The sequence below is a fragment of the Palaemon carinicauda genome, chromosome 14 (assembly GCF_036898095.1).
Source record: "Palaemon carinicauda isolate YSFRI2023 chromosome 14, ASM3689809v2, whole genome shotgun sequence".
Taxonomy (NCBI): Eukaryota; Metazoa; Arthropoda; class Malacostraca; order Decapoda; family Palaemonidae; genus Palaemon; species Palaemon carinicauda.
This window is the reverse complement of record NC_090738.1, coordinates 128851827-128865528: the sequence shown is the minus strand read 5'-3', so window position 1 is coordinate 128865528 and position 13702 is coordinate 128851827. Positions and strand designations below refer to the sequence as shown.

General features: G+C 41.3%; 2 protein-coding genes across 4 annotated transcripts in view; one reads left to right on the top strand and one right to left on the bottom strand.

Moving 5' to 3' along the window:
- Nup358 (Nucleoporin 358kD) overlaps positions 1–5721 on the top strand; it is an 80449-nt gene extending 74728 nt beyond the window's left edge. For all 3 annotated transcript variants that reach the window (XM_068387400.1, XM_068387399.1, XM_068387398.1), the window contains one exon: positions 3495–5721. In XM_068387400.1, the coding sequence (XP_068243501.1) occupies positions 3495–3499 (5 nt within the window). In that variant the 3' untranslated portion in view covers positions 3500–5721. The remainder of the gene's footprint in view (positions 1–3494) is intronic.
- A 1865-nt stretch (positions 5722–7586) lies between these two features.
- LOC137653769 (uncharacterized) lies at positions 7587–12920 on the bottom strand. Its single transcript, XM_068387397.1, has 2 exons — positions 7922–12920; positions 7587–7878 (listed from the first exon to the last, which is right to left on the bottom strand). Exon 1 carries the CDS (start codon positions 11664–11666, stop codon positions 10479–10481), a length of 1188 nt encoding a protein of 395 aa, XP_068243498.1. The 5' UTR covers positions 11667–12920; the 3' UTR covers positions 7587–7878; positions 7922–10478.
- Between the last annotated feature and the right edge of the window lie 782 nt (positions 12921–13702).

The following is a 13702-nucleotide window of genomic DNA, read 5'->3' as shown; positions in this document are numbered from 1 at the left end:
TAACCATGATTCAGCATACACAAGTCAAAACCATACCAGCATGTGATATCCTATAAGGTGACACAACACTAATGGTTTGCTGTAACCAAGGAAAACATACAATTGATATGTAATCATTCTACCTTCTTTGTCAAGAGGAATTCCACGTTAATCCCTTCTTTGATTTACAATAACCTCTCCTTGGTCATACCAAGTTCTTTTGAAAGATATGATCCAAGTTCCTCATCAAAATAGGGGCAAGAACCTTTCTTAATTGGTGGAAACCAATACATACTTTGTGAATAACTTAACTGGTAATACCTGTCCTCAGAAAAGAATGTCTGTAGAATGGAGCTGACTTGGCCTGATCCACTGAAGTATTTGGAACCTTAAAACTCCATGATCACAATAGAGACAAGATATTCTATATCTTATTTTGTGATAAACAACCACTACTATATATTACTATCATCTGGATAAAGTTGTTCTCTAGATCCATTGTATAAGTAAGGAGTTTATGATGAATAATACAAGTATACTGCATTTTGTCAAGTGTTTAGGACCACTATGGAAGCCCTTGAAAACTATTGATCTCTACATTCTTTTTATCAGAAATTAAGCTCTCCATAAACTAAATGGCGAGTTGAAATTTTACCTCTCGTATGGCTACGTAAAAGAAATGAAGGCACTAATAAAGCAGTTTACTTGTATCTACAGTTTTATTGGTTATTAGATCGAAGACTTCCTGTTGCTCTTGGCATTTTCCATAGGACCCCTGCCTATCCCAGTTTGTGTTCCTGTTTCTTAGACCTTGCCAATGTCTTTCTCCACCCAATTATCTTCTCCCTATGTTCCACCTTTCAGTAAGCCTCTTATTATTGTAGGCTTTATTTTCGCAGTTAAGTTCTTTGTATTCTCCACATAACTATAGATCCTGCGGGCATTCCATTTGGAATTAAGTGTTTCGTATGACCACATTACGAATTCAACATTTTCATTTGCTCTGGCTACTGGTGATTGATCATAGATTTTGGGTCATGTTGATGGTATTGCAGTTCAGTACACATCACTTAATGGGACATAGTCACCTGAATGTTACATAAATCCAGCCAATTTATGACCTTATGATTAGACATTTGGTTCCTTGTTTCAACCCTATACCTATTTGACTAAAAGTTATCTGCGTTGGATAGAGTTAAAATCCTCCAAATCCTGCTTGCTCAATACCTTGGAGTAATTTTGACCCATGAAAAATGAGGACAATTACTATGATTTTCTAATTATTAATGTTACACTTATATTTGCAGCTTTTTTATGTATGTTAACCCTTTTACCCCCGGGCTATTTGGAAATTTCCAACCCTTAACCCCCAAGGGGTTATTTTTTTCCCAGCACATTTTGCAGTATATTTTATTTAAATTGCTCTAACAGCCTTAGTTTTTGTCATAGAGAGGTCAGGTTGGTCTCATTCTTTTGGAAAATGCCTGATTTTTCTCAAAAAAATTATCAAAAATATGAAAAAAAAAATATTTTATAGCATTTTTTTGCAAGAACGTACCGGTACGTCCATGGGGGTAAAGGGATGGCTTTTGTGAAACGTACCAGCACGTCCTTTGGGGGTAAAAGGGTTAAGAATTATCCACACATGCACACCTTGGAAATGTTTTTATAGCTCTGAACCTTAGTTGATTTTTTGAGTTATTTTCTGTTTTTGTTATTATATCCTACCGTAGCGTGTTCAGGTTGTGTGTCTGTATATTAGCGTAGATATTTTAAATGGTTATTTCTTATATGTACTTGTATCTATGAATACTGTTGCTAATAATTTTAATATATTGTTGTATATTTTGTACTTTAGTTCATAGCTATCTCTTTCAATGTAAAAGTTAAAACTTATTTTTGCTTATTCTTTATGGAACAATACACAATTCCACAAACTCAGACATCCACAGTTTAATCTCCATATATATGAAAAAGTTTAGAGTTAAAATATCAAAAAATTAACATACTGATGTTCTATAAATCTTGAAATGTTTAGTTTTTTGTAGAGGAACTCATACCTATTCTAATAACCTTTTTATTTATTTTGGTTTTGTTTTCAATTTGCAATGGATTTTAGTTTGCATGGTTATTTATCTAGTAAAATGTAATATACAGTATGTCACTGTGCAAGTAAAAAGATTTATATTTAATAATCTGTACTTCTTTATTTTAAATCTTTAAAGTAATTCAATTGTAATTAAGTATGATAATTTTAAGCCTTATATTAATTTTACTTATAGTATATATTTTAATGGTTCTGTTTATATTGTGTCAAACCACTTACCTTAGTTTCCAAATCTGGTATTCCAAACATTATGTGGATTATCCATAAAAAGATTGCCTTATCAAAATGTAAGTGCACAGTAATATATTTTGACTGAGCCGTGGGATACCACGGAAGGGTCTCCTTTTAGATGATATTTTAGGGGCTCTACTCCCTGCAGACATGTCTGGCTTGCTTTGTTCACAGTATGTTTTGTTCCGTATCTCTCGTCAAGTTTTTTTCACTTCTCATTCAAGAATACAGCTTTTAAATGAGGTTTTTAGGAAAGTATGATTCAGTGGTATAATTAATGGTACTAAATCCAGTAATGTACTGTATTTGAAATTACAACTAGTATTAATTTTGACTAACCCTTTAAATAAAGAACTTGGATGGATAATTTTTTATAAAAATGCTAGTCAAACATTCAAAATTTATTGATTCAGTGTTAAGATTTATGAAAGCATTTTTTATTATGACTTCACTAAACTCTGTGATATTAAATGAATTGAAAATACGATGGGATGATGAAACAGAATAGGTAATTCCAGTGGATAAAACTTGTATGGTTATAAGTCATCATTACAAAATGATAAAAAAAGGGAACATAGAAGTGTTATCCCGTCTTAGAATTTAACCCTCCTATTACCCAGCTGTAGACAGATCCATGATGTATTAGATAAGTTCTTATTAATCATACTACTTTTGTTAAACTTCCCCATTCACAGTTGTAAGAGTTCATGTTTTTTCCCACTTGGCAATTTGGTTAAATATTTATTTCTAAAGCCCTGTCCACACGATCGAGCATGCCCGACGGGCAAGCAGTGATACCAGGCCACAATCGTTCGTTCGTAGAGTATTACAGCCAACACTTCTTGTTGGCACGGGCCTTTCCCTTGGTCGGCCCGTAGGCAGGCCACAATAGTTTGTGAAAATGAGGGTTGATTGAGTCAGAAGTGGGAAAACTAAAGGCAGGAATCTGGCAACACTGTATGATGCCAGATCCCCCTCTGTGGTTTTCCCCGCTTCTGACGTCATTAACCCTCATGCTTACTAACTATTGTGGTCTGGTATCACTGTTTGCCCGTCGGGCATGCTCAATCGTGTGGACAGGGCTTAACAGTGGCCTGTTCTGAAATTAACAGTATATTTATAGTTCCCATTCAAAATGAATCATGCTCTTGTACTAATGTTATTTTCTCTCTTTCAGATTAATCTAAGGACTGCTGCAAGAAAACCAATCAAACTAATAGGGATTGATTGGGATTGTTTTAATATTTTATTTTTTGCTTGATATTTATTTGCCGTGAATAGAGGATCTCGCATAATGTTTAGAATTTCAGACATTTTCTTTCCTTGAATGCTTTATAAGTTTTCAAAGTAGATACAAATTGGAGTTAACAAAGAAGTTTATTTTTTTTTAAAAACTGGATCCTTTTTGTATTTTTCTTTCATCGTATTGAAAAATTTGGTAGCAGTGATGCCTTGCATCTTTTTTTTTTTTTCAAATTTTCTTTTGATTTGCCTTCCATCTATGTGATCTTCAATGAGCTGTGATGCATGTGCTGTATTAAATAGGGTTTCCATTTGTGATAAATCCTTTGTTTTATTATTGTAAAAGGAATTGTATTAACATTAGAAAGGAAAAAAGAATTCATGGGTATATAACTAATTGTGTTGACTTACTTTAAGGTAAGGATTTTATTTCTAGTTTTATAAGTTGTGAATTTTGTCTTCTTTCATCTTTCATTTTGTAATTATTTTGTCCTCCTTTTTGGTACAAATATACTTTCTGACAAGCAACTGAGAGTTAGCTGTATATGAAACGTGTGATGTTTTTTATCTGTTGATTTGTGCTCAAGTTATTTTTTTAGCTTTTTCTTACAGCATACTTTACTTTATATTCACACAGAAGCAACTTGTGGATGTGTTTTTTGTGTGGTATTTTAAAAGCTGAATAGGATGCTACTTGCTGTCCCACAATAGATTCTTTGCACTTGGAGTGGAATCACTTCTAGAATGAAACTATTGATCTCAGAAGTTAGTGTGCTTTAAAGCTTATATAGAGTTTAAAAGTTGTGACCAGTATGATAAACCCATTTTATCTTCAGACCATTTGCTGTTGAGTCAACAGGAGATCAAGGCCTAGTTGTAAGTTATTTCCCTTTTTTCATCGCAAAATACCCGAAGCTTGCTCCCTGCTCGAAATCTAAATTTATATTTGGTTAATTATACTTCTCTAGACTACCTCCTGAGTTCTGTGATTATTATAATAGGGTTATTTAGATAGGTTAGTTTTAGGTCTTAGTGTAGGCAGTATTAGGGTAGTGTGATAGTTTAATCACTAACCTTCAGGAATCATTTAGTGAAATTATTTTAACATTTATAATAGACGAGAGTAGATGAGTGCAATATTTTTGTTCCATAGTCCACCACAGTATTTTGTAACCAGGAACCTGGTTTACATTGCATTATTCATTCAGTAGGTTTATAGTAAATTTTCTCTTAACACTGGCAAGCTTACCAACTACCTAGCCATATTGTCTTGATAATAATAGTTGTTGGAGCACTGTGGCAGCCGAGGATCAGTAGAGCTCCCCTGTTTTCATCTAATGGGGTGTGGTAGACCTTGTAAATATTATAGATTCTTTGTGTTATTTGGTGCTCTTTTCATCTTTTCCTTTGAGACAGTAGTAATGGTAAGAGTTTCTGGGAACTGCATATTTATAATAGTGCATATAGTAGATGTTCCAGTATATAAAACATTACCTTTGCCTTCCCTAAATTGTAACCCCATCTGATTCTGAGTATTACCTTCAAAATATGATGATGCTTCTCCTGATATCTAATGTATATTATTGAGAGGTAAAATTCAGACGATGGTCGACTTGTTTTTTTTCTCTTTGTGAGGGGCAAAGATTCCTACAACTCCATGTGATGCAGTTTTGATGTAAACTTTATTTCTCACTCCCATTGTGTTCAATTAATGAGAATTTTACTTCAGCAAATATTTGTTAAAAGTCAAGAAAAATATTTTGTGTTGAAAAATGGAAATTGGTAGAATTTTTATTAACCCATGATCTTTTCAGATTAAACCTTTAGAAAATTTAAGGTACCTAGTGTATATACTATACTTTAAGTGTTACAGGTTACTTTTTAAAGAACAGTTGATTAGTTTCCAGTATGAAAATAAGATGGAATACTTTTCACAGAAAAGACTGTGTGTTTGTAAGAAAATATTTACATTTCCAAAATAAGGATTTGAGTATTAAACTTCTCAATATTCTTGAAAATCTTTTTTTGTTTTGCTTTATTTATCACCATGCTTGTTTCCAACTAAGGTGTAACTCACAGTTGCTTGCCTAGATTTTTCTCTTAGGAAATGTTAATATACCCACCTACAGATTATTTTTGGTTTCATAAAGATTACAGGCTAAGTTTTGTTTTATTATCATGAATATCTTTTCCAATATGTACAATCAAGAAATTGTTTTACAAAATCGCTGCAAAAACTATTACCAAAATTGACTAAAATACGTTTGAGAGACTTAATACTAAATAAATGAAATTTAACTTATGAAAATAAAAAATTGTTTCAAGATACAATGTCAAGTAATTATAAATATAGTAACTTTGTTGCCTTTTAGTGATTTTTATTGGGTTATATCAAAGATTTGGGATACATGAGTTAAGGTCTACACAGTAGTATTATTATAAAAACAACTTGCCTCATCTCTCTTCCTCAGTTGTTCCGACACATACAAACCTTTTTTCTTTACCCATGAGATCGAGGCCAGAGCAAGCTGGCATACAGCTATAAAACGTGACGAGGTGTTACCAGTGGCAGCGGGAAGAAGCAAACCACCCCACCCCACACACCAGCTCACTTTGATTTTAGCTGTGATTAAAGACAGATGTTTCCTTCCATTTTTGCTGGTTTTGCCCAATGAAACTTTTACTCTTGGTTTTATTCCTGTTGACGTATTAGCGTCTCGGGAACATCCTCGAGTTAGAGACTTAACATAAAAGCTCTTAACTCCTCGGGGGTTAGAGGGGGAACAACATGTCAGGCCGGGGGCTCACCTTTACCTGCTTGGAGTTAAGTCTTCCCTGAACTTTTTTATTCCACTAGGGTCTCCTAATGTTGAGAGTTGGAGACTTGATTTTCATCATGGCTCCATTGACTTTTCGTTGGCTAAAAGTGAACTACTATCAGCCCAGGGGATCTCCTTTACCCCCCTTAGATTTCCCTGAAATCTAAGGATCAGAGAACCTCTATGGGGAACTCTTTCCGCTTGTGAATGGTAGTCTGTCAGCGGACACACGCAAACCAGCAAATGCTGTTGAATCAACTTTTTCGGACTCGCTTGTTGGAAGCGGTTACTTTGCGACCAATCACCTGACTTGGTCATGGAAGGTTCCCTTTATAACCTTCATAAGCTACTTCTTGCTCTTTAGTAACTCCTCTAGTTCCTCTCTCAATAGAGCTATACTAGATGTACATTCTTAATAGTGGCATGACAGTAAATGTTATCAAGTCTCGGTTCTTTGCTTAAGTGGTTGTGTAACTGAAGGCTCTCCTGTTCATTATTTGTCACTGGGCACCAATATAGTAATTGCACTTTGTCATATTTTCAGAATGGCCACTTCAGGTGTTCTTCTAGCCTTTGTCATATCCTTCGCTGGCTGACTTGGAGGCCTTGACCATGTTGCCTAACCTTGTTAGCCCATCTAAGTATGGAGACTGACTCTGGACCAAATGGAGTTAGGCTAACACTTCTGGCACCAACAGATCCCCTTCCATCCGAGGATCAACAGGATAGTGCTCGTGGAACTCGATGCAAGGATAAGCACCCTTATCCTCACCCCTCTGAGTTCACCGATCCTTCGGGGACCATTAGCAGATACCCAAGCAGGTTGCTCGTAAGCACCTGTGCGACTTGTAGGAGACTAATTGAATCTCCAGTTTCCTATACTGGCTCGCCTAGTTGGGTTAGAAGAGTGGAGCAACACCTACTTACTGTCTTGGCCCAACTATCTGAGTCGCATTCATGTATTGTCTCGTGAGGTAGAGAGCAAGTACCGATCATGAGCACACATCAGTGGCAAGTTGGGATCCTGATCTTTTACCCAGTATGACTTCTTGCCAGAGAGCTCTGGCTTTTCGGAGATCAAGTATTCCTGTGATCCTACTCCTACCCAGTGCTCCACCCATGTGGTTTCCCAGGACTCCTAGAGTCTCCAAGCTTGCTCGCCAAATAAGCTCGCTATCCATCTTCAAGGAAGTACCCATTTGGCTCGCTATCCATCTTCAAGGAAGTACCCAAGTTGACAATTTGCAGAGAGATAACATTTTGGGTGCTGTACATCGGTATGTTGACAGCCCAAATGCTCACTTGAAGGTTCACTTTAGTTCAGCTTGGCATTTGTCTTCTCACTATCTAGACAATTTGCTAATCCTGGCAGACTTGGTAGAGACCCAACATCAAGCCATGCTTCTCAGGTTTTGCTGCGATCTGGGGGTCATAATAAACTTGGAAAAGTCCTCTTTGGAACCTAAGTAGACCCTAGTATAGAAAAGTCCTCTTTGGAACCTAAGTACAGTAGACCCTAGTATAGAAAAGTCCTCTTTGGAACCTAAGTAGAACCTAGTATATGTTGGAATGCACATAGAAAATAAGAAAAGTCTTCTCGCAGGTAAGAATTGCAATATTCAAAGAAGTGGCTCTACAGTTACTGATGCAAACCTCTACAAGCCCATCCATGGCCTTGGCTGCTAGGTCACTAGGTTTCGTTAGAATCTTTAGTGACCTAAAGTAGCCTATGCATGTGGTCACTTCAGTGGCAGCCAAAGACCTTTGAGTCTCAAGGAAGGGTTCCTCTCTCATTCCACAGGGGTTGGGTGGAAAATAGGGTAGACCTAACATGTAGACAAGCATGGAGGTTCTATTACATGGCAACTTTGCCAATGATCCGTCAAAATCATGCGAGGAATACTAGATAATGCAATCTGTGTCAGTCTAGTTCATACCCAGCAAAAAAGAACTTCTTGGAAGCAGACATACTGAGTAGGAAGATTTGCATGGAAGGTTACAAAGCATTTAACAACTACTATACTTTGTGGAGTTCGCCAACAATAAACCCGATCTCGACATCCCTAAACCAGAAGTTTACGGTGTGCTGCTCGTCAGTATGAGACCCATAGGTAGCATTTCAGGCAGACTTCCAACGTCTAGCGTTCTGCCTGTTTTCTGCCTAATGAGTAAATTCCTCAACAGGGTAAGATCTGTAACCAACCTATCCTTGATGTTTAAGTAACATGCAGAATGGTACCTTGGACATTTGCTGCTGACATAGGTTCCGAAGCTGCTTCCTCCTCCCCACGACTTGCTGCACCAACCAGATGCTATAATTTACCATCAGGCAGTGGGATCCATACGGTTCACATCTGGAAGGTATCCAGCATCTCCTCATTAAGGACATTATTGCAAACAGTGGCAAAACCTGTTTGGTTACCTCAGGAGGTCCTTGACCTTAGTCTACCAGGCAAAGCAGGGGATTCCTCATGGTTAGTGTCGTAGGAGGGGTTATCTCTCTGCTTGGAACCATACCCCTAATTGCGGAATTCTTAATTTTTCTCCAGGGGTGAAACTATACAGTATCGGCAGTGAAGGCTATCGCTCGACCAAAAGCCAAGTCTTTAGACTGAAGGGTTTGCTATTTCATCTTCGGTAGAGCTATCCATGCTCGTGTAGAGTTTAAACAGGCTTGCCCATAGTCGGAAATGAGACCACCTTTGTGAAACTTTGTCCATTCGCAGATAGGAGTGCTTAAATCATTACGTAGGGCTTCGAACCTTGACTCGGAAAACTTATTCTTCTCGCTTTAACCTTCACCAGGAAGGTTAGCAAGTTGCATAGTCTCCCCTATGACAACACCCCTTCTCGAGAAGGGGCAGGTTGCTTCCAGCTTCATCCCCGAGTTCGTTGCTAGATTCTGATTCCGAACCGCTGATCCTGATCGAATGCTTTTATGTCCAGTAAGAGCACCGAGATGCTTCTTAAACGAACCCAAGGATCTCGCCCCCAATCAAGCACTTGCTTGTCAGCTCGGGTGGAGTCGTGAAGAGGGTGACGAGGTACGCCTAATCGTGGATCAGGCAGGTCGTCATCTATGCCAATAATCGTTCCCCTCTTCAACAGTAAAGAGTATGACACGATGTCAGGAGTATAAATACGTCCCTGGTGTTAACGAATTTTTGTGATGAAGGTACTGTAAGTGTTTATAGAAGAGACAATTTACCTTCACTACCAGCAAGACATAGCACATGTCCCTAATTTGAATAGGCCCTGTAGTATCTGCACAGGACTATTAAGCAGTTGTTCAAGAACAGAGCTTACGGTGTTAATCTGGGATGAATGAAAAGGGAATGACTGACCTTTTCTTCATCTCCCCCTCTCTTGGGGCACAGTATTCAAAGACCCTGTCTGCTGCTTCTCTTCGACATGTCTATATATTGCCAGTTACGCCCCCAATCTTTCTACAGGGGGGAGTTGGAACATTGGTCCCCACAGTGTATATTTGCAAACCCTTGATACAGTTACGTTCTTACACTCGTAATCACTTACAGTAAGGACGGGCCGTCAATCAGCTGGTATTGACAGGTCATTGCTTTAAGAGATGTCAGGATGCTCGGATGCAGCAGTCCCCGGTCAAAACGCTTCGACCAGTTAAAAGGACTTGCACCCACCTTAGGGCGAGTCTCCTAGGTAAAGAAGTTTTCTATAGTTAGGAAAGTTACAAATTACTAACAAATATGTCATATTAGTGTTTGGACCCTTATTGTTTCAAACATTAGAGATACATGAACCTTTGTTGTAAAAATTGGATTATTACAGTGTGTGTTGTAATTACCATTACTACTAAAAGCCAAGCTACAACCCTATTTGGATAAGGAGAATGCTACAAGCCCATGGACTCCATTGGGGAAAGCAACCCAGTGCAGAAAGGAAATAGAGAAATTGCATAAACTATAAAATGACAAATTCGTAGATACAGTAATTTGTACTTTTCCTAACCATAAAAACCTTAGCTATTTAAATAGGGTATTACTTTTGGCGTAGCTGAATGCAGACTAAAACCGGGTAACAATGCCCTCAACCTTCTGCTACTTGTCCATTAAGGAGCCTGAGGTTTAGACCAGCTGTTGTGCAGCCACCACAGGGCCGATAGAGAACGTATCGAGCCTCCTGTGGGTCACGTCCTGCAGGTAGTGGGCTGTGAAGGTCGTTTGACGCTTCCAGACGCCAGCTTGTAGAACCTGTGTCACTGAGTAATTCCTCTTGAATGCCAGGGACGTAGCGATGCCTCTGACATCGTGTGCTCTAGGGCGACGTGACGGAGGAGGGTCTGGATTCAGGGAATGGTGGATGACCCTGCGAATCCATGCTGAGATGGTGTTCTTAGTGACCCTCCTCTTCGTCCTTCCTGTGCTCGCAAACAATGCTTGCACTCGAGGACGAACTGCAGCTGTTCTCTTAAGATAGAGCCTCAGACTCCTTACTGGGCACAGTAGGAGATGGTCTGGGTCATCTGTTACAGAACGGAGACTCAAAATCCGGAAGGAGTCGAACCGTGGGTCCGGAATCCCAGGATTTTGAATCTTAGCCATAAACTCAGGGACGAATCTGAACGTTACCACCTCCCATCCCCTTGAATGGGCGCCGTCGTACGAGAGACCATGAAGTTCACTGACTCGCTTGGCTGAGGCCAATGCGAGTAGGAACACCGTCTTCCAAGTCAGGTGACGATCAGAAGCCTGGCGTAATGGTTCGAACGGAGGTCTTTTAAGAGACCTGAGGACCCGAACCACGTTCCATGGAGGAGGTCTCACTTCCGACTGAGGGCAGGTAAACTCGTAGCTTCGTATGAGTAGAGAAAGTTCCAGCGAGGAGGAAATGTCCATTCCTTTCAGCCTGAAGGCCAGGCTTAAGGCTGAGCGATACCCTTTCACTGCCGAGACTGAAAGGCGCATTTCTTCCCGCAAATACACAAGAAACTCCGCTATTGCTGGAATAGTGGCATCGAGGGGAGAGATACCCCTTCCACGACACCAACCACAGAAGACTCTCCACTTCGCCTGGTAGACCCGTGCGGATGACTTTCGCAGGTGCCGAGACATCCTTTCCGCAACTTGTTGCGAAAAGCCTCTCTCAGTGAGGAGACGCTGGATAGTCTCCAGGCGTGAAGCCTTAGCGAAGCTACGGCTTTGTGGAAGATTTTGCAGTGTGGTTGCTTGAGTAGCTCGTGTCGCGGAGGAAGTTCTCTCGGGAGTTCCGTCAGGAGCTGCAGAAGGTCCGGGAACTACTCTGCATGATGCCATAGCGGAGCTATTAAGGTCATTGACAGGTTGACCGATATTCTGGTCTTATTGAGCACCCTTCACATCAGACAGAACGGTGGGAAGGCGTAAACGTCGATGTTGTCCCACCGTTGTTGGAACGCATCTTGCCAGAGTGCCTTGGGGTCCGGGACTGGGGAACAGTACAGCGGAAGCTTGAAGTTCAAGGTTGTCGCGAACAGGTCCACCGTCGGGGAACCCCACAAAGTCAGGACTTTGTTGGCTACTAGAGGATCCAAAGACCACTCGGTACTCACTATCTGCGACGCTCTGCTCAGACTGTCGGCGAGCACATTCCTTTTGCCCGGAATGAAGCGAGCCGATAGTGGAATCGAGTGGACTTCGGTCCATCTCAGTATCTCTACAGCAAGATGGGATAGCTGTTGTGAAAAGGTACTTCCCTGCTTGTTGATGTAAGCCACTACCGTGGTATTGTCGCTCATCACCACCACGGAGTGACCCGGCAGGGTCTGTTGGAACTGTTGAAGTACCAGATATACAGCCTTCATCTCTAGCAGATTTATGTGGAGGCACTTTTCGGATTCTGACCATAGGCCTGAGATCCTGTGGTTCAGAACTTGGGCCCCCCACCCTTCTTTTGAAGCGTCCGAGAACAGCATCAAATCCGGGGGGAGGACGAGAAGATCCACTCCCTTTCGGAGGTTTTCGTCTGTCGCCCACCAATGAAGGTCCGTCCGTTCCACAGGGCCCATAGGGACCAGAATGTCCGGGGAATCGTGGCCTTGATTCCACCGGGACTTGAGCCTCATCCTGAGGCGGCCGTTTGGAACTAGACGGGCCAAGGAGGAAAGGTGACCTATGAGACGTAACCACGATTGGGCTGGAAGCTCTTCTCGTCTGAGGAAAGGATCTGCGACCCTCCTCAGCCTTGCTATCCTGTCGTCTGATGGAAAGGCTTTGTTGAGATTGGTGTCCAATATCATGCCTAGATATACCAGTCGTTGAGATTGAAGCAGAAAAGACTTCTTGAGATTTACCATGATCCCTAGATCTTGGCAAAGTCCCAGAAGCTTGTCTCGGTGTCGAAGAAGGCTCGATTCCGAGTCTGCCAGGATCAGCCAGTCGTCCAGATAACGGAGGAGACAGATGCCGATCCTGTGTGCCCAGGAAGGGATCAGGGTGAACACTCTGGTGAATACCTGGGGTGCTGTGGAGAGACCAAAACACAGCACCTTGAACTGGTAGATCTTGTTGTCTAGGCTGAACCTTAAGTACTTCCTGGAAGACGGATGGATTGGGATCTGGAAGTACGTACGCATCCTTCCGATCCAGTGTACACATGAAGTCTTGCGGTCTCACTGCAAGTCTGACCGTGTCTGCTGTCTCCATGCTGAACGGAGTTTGTTTGACAAACTTGTTCAGAGCCGAGAGGTCGATGACTGGTCTCCAGCCTCCAGACGCCTTCTTTACAAGAAAGAGTCGACTGAAGAAGCCTGGGGAGCCGTCGACGACCTCCTGGAGAGCATCCTTCTTCAGCATGGTCTCGACTTCTGCCCGTAGGGCTAGCCCCTTTGCCGATCCCATAGCATAGGAGCTTAACGACACTGGATTCGCTGTCGGGAGGAAGAGATGTTATGAACGGGACGCGATATCCCTGACTGATCACTGAGATCGTCCAGGAATCGGCCCCGAGTTGCTGCCACCTGAATGCGCAACTTTGCAGGCATCCCCCACTGGTGGACATGCAGGGGGATTGCCAATCCTAGCGTTTGCAGCCTCGGCCGCTCCCTCTAGGATTCTTGCCTCCCCTGGAGGACTTTCTGCCCTTCTTGTCTTTGACAGGAAAGGGCTGCTTGGACACCGTCGTCTTTGCTGCCGCTGTCGGTTTCGTCTTATTGGACTGGCGAGGTTGTTGAGGTGCTGGAGGTTTGTAGGGCTTTGTTGTAAGAGCCCTTTGGAGAAGAGAATCATGGTTCGATTTTCTCCACCTCTCAGCTGCCTGTTCCACATCCTTGGGCTCAAACAAACTCTTTCCCAGGAGGGAAGAGTGTCTGAGC